The sequence below is a fragment of the Nerophis ophidion genome, linkage group LG09 (assembly GCF_033978795.1).
Source record: "Nerophis ophidion isolate RoL-2023_Sa linkage group LG09, RoL_Noph_v1.0, whole genome shotgun sequence".
In the NCBI taxonomy this organism is placed as follows: Eukaryota; Metazoa; Chordata; class Actinopteri; order Syngnathiformes; family Syngnathidae; genus Nerophis; species Nerophis ophidion.
In genome coordinates, this window is record NC_084619.1 from 1,912,071 (window position 1) to 1,914,859 (window position 2,789).

Sequence of the window (2,789 nt, forward strand, 5' to 3'; positions counted from 1 at the left end):
TCAAATCGACGTCACCACCTGACATTGATTAAACGTTGTCTAACAGCGTGTTGTTTCAACATTGTGTTTGTGTTGTGGAATATTGGTTGGAAAATTACCAAAATTCAATGGTCGAATCAACGTCACAACCTGACATTGATTAAACGTTGTCTAACAGCGTGTTGTTTCAACATTGTGTTTGTGTTGTGGAATATTGGTTGGAAAATGACCAAATTCAATGGTCAAATCAACGTCACCACCTGACATTCAAGAAACATCTTTAAAAAGTATGTTGTTTTAATGTTCTGTTTGTGTTGTATAATATTGGTTAGGAAATGACCAAAATTCAATGGTCGAATCAACGTCACAACTTGACATTGATTAAACGTTGTCTAACAGCGTGTTGTTTCAACATTGTGTTTGTGTTGTGGAATATTGGTTTGAAAATGGCCAAATTTCAATGGTCAAATCGACATCACAACCTGATATTGAAGAAACGTCTTTAAAAAGCATGTTGTTTCAAGGTTGTGTTTGTGTTGTGGAATATTGGTTGGGAAATAACCAAATGTCAATGGTCAAACTAATGTGAGAACCCAACATGAATTAAACGTCAAAAAACATGTTTCAACATTGTATTTGTGTTGTAGGATATTGGTTGGGAAATGGTCAAATTTCAATGGTCAAATTAATGTCACAACCTGACATTGATTAAACATTGTTAAAAAGTATGTTGTTTCAATGTTGTAGAATATTGGTTAGGAAATGACAACAATTCAAAGGTCAAATCAAGGTCACAACCTGACATTGTAGAAACATCGTCAAAAAGCATGTTGTTTCAATGTTGTATTTGGTAGAATTTTGGTTGGTCAATGACCAAATTTCAATGGTCAAACCAAAGTCAGGACCCAACATTGATTAAACATTGACAAAAAACATGTTTCAAGGTTGTATTTGTGCTGTAGGATATTGGTTGGAAAATGACCAAATCAAATCAACGTCACAACCTGACATTGAAGAAACTTGGTCAAACAGCACGGTGTGTCATCGATATGTTTGATTTGTGGAATATTAGTTGGGAAATTCTTAATAATTCAATGATCAAACCAAGGTCAGGACCCGACATTGATTTAACGTCGTCAAAAAGCATGTTGTTTCAACGTTATGTTTGAGTTGCTCGACGTCAGGAACTTAATTCAACAAGTTCTCAACATTGTTTCAATGTCTCGTGCCTGCCGGCTTCCTATTTATTTTGCGAGCGGAACAAAACTGGGGTTTGTAACGCAAAGGACTGTGAGGCTGCTTGTGTAAAAAAGAACGTCTACAACGGCAACAAAGAGGCAAAAAAAAAAATAAAAGCCCACAACATGTTTTTTCTGCATGAAATCTTCACTCTTTTTCAGTGTATATTTCATAATATATATATTTATATAATCTCTTCAAAGTCATTGTGGAAATGTTCAGGCGTGTGGAAAGGTGAGGATGTGACGGCTGTGTGCCTCAGACGGTCCAAAGTGGGAAGCAGCGCTCGGTGCTTTTGGCAACCACTGTGCCATCCTTCGTGACCCCCCTGCCCCCGCCGGTGGCTTTTTTTTTTTTTATCTTTTTGGAATCCCTCCTCGCAATTCCCTTTGACCTCGAGTGTTTTCTCAGACCGGGACGATACGGCGGCGAAGCCCTGGCCTTGCAGCTTGAGCCGGTCTCCATGGTAACTAGTGGCGGTCGTAGGCAGCGGCAGCGGCGGAAGGTGCGGAGCCACGGGACGCGGCGCTATAATAATAAGGGGAACCTGGAAGTTAAGAGAAGAAGGAGCCGTTGGGAAACCACGTTCATGTTCAAACACTGTTTATGTACTGCACATCAGGAACTACTTACTTAATAATGCTGGATTGCTGAACCGCCATGCTTCGTTATAAGTGGTGTATTGTGGGTGAGAATAAGGGTTTCCGGAAAAGTCCCCTCCTGGAGAACGATAAATCAGAAGACGCAAACTTGATCAAAATGATGACAAAAGCATGGAAATATCAGCAAGGTCGGTTGGAGTGATGAACTCTGAGATCATTTACTTGAAATAAGTAGGGGTCTCAGGTGGTGGGTGAGAACCAGATATAAAATGTCGAAAAATAAGATACTCTTTACACATTTGGTGTAAAGCTGTGGTCTTATGACTTTTTCTGGGGAAAAGGTTCCATCTATCCATCCATCTTCTTCCGTTTATCCGAGGTCAGATAAACCCAGACTTCCCTCTCCCCAGCCACTTCGTCTAGCTCTTCCCGGGGGATCCCGAGGCGTTCCCAGGCCAGCCGGGAGACATAGTCTTCCCAACGTGTCCTGGGTCTTCCCCGTGGCCTTCTGCCGATCGGTCGTCCCCGAAACACCTCCCTAGGGAGATGTTCAGGTGGCATCCTGACCAGATGCCCGAACCACCTCATCTGGCTCCTCTCCATGTGAAGGAGCAGCAACTTTACTTTGAGTTCCTCCCGGATGGCAGAGCTTCTCACCCTATCTCTAAGGGAGAGACCCGCCACCCGGCGGAGGAAGCTTATTTCGGCCGCTTGTACCCGTGATCTTATCCTTTCAGTCATGACCCAAAGCTCATGACCATAGGTGAGGATGGGAACGTAGATCGACCGGTAAATTGAGAGCTTTGCCTTCCGGCTCAGCTCCTTCTTCACCACAACGGATCGATACAACGTCCGCATTACTGAAGACGCCGCACTGATCCGCCTGTCGATCTCACCATCCACTCTTCCCTCACTTGTGAACAAGACTCCTAGGTACTTGAACTCCTCCACTTGGGGCAGGGTCTCCTC

The 2,789-nt window shown here is 43.2% G+C and overlaps 1 protein-coding gene across 1 annotated transcript in view; it reads right to left on the reverse strand.

Annotated features, from left to right (window-relative positions):
- Positions 1-1,591: 1,591 nt before the first annotated feature.
- pax2a (paired box 2a) overlaps positions 1,592-2,789 on the reverse strand; it is a 93,187-nt gene continuing 91,989 nt past the window's right edge. Inside the window, exons 8-9 of the mRNA XM_061910038.1 lie at positions 1,852-1,938; positions 1,592-1,765 (exon numbers count right to left, since the gene is read on the reverse strand). Coding sequence (XP_061766022.1) covers positions 1,689-1,765; positions 1,852-1,938 — 164 coding nt within the window. The 3' untranslated portion in view covers positions 1,592-1,688. The remainder of the gene's footprint in view (positions 1,766-1,851; positions 1,939-2,789) is intronic.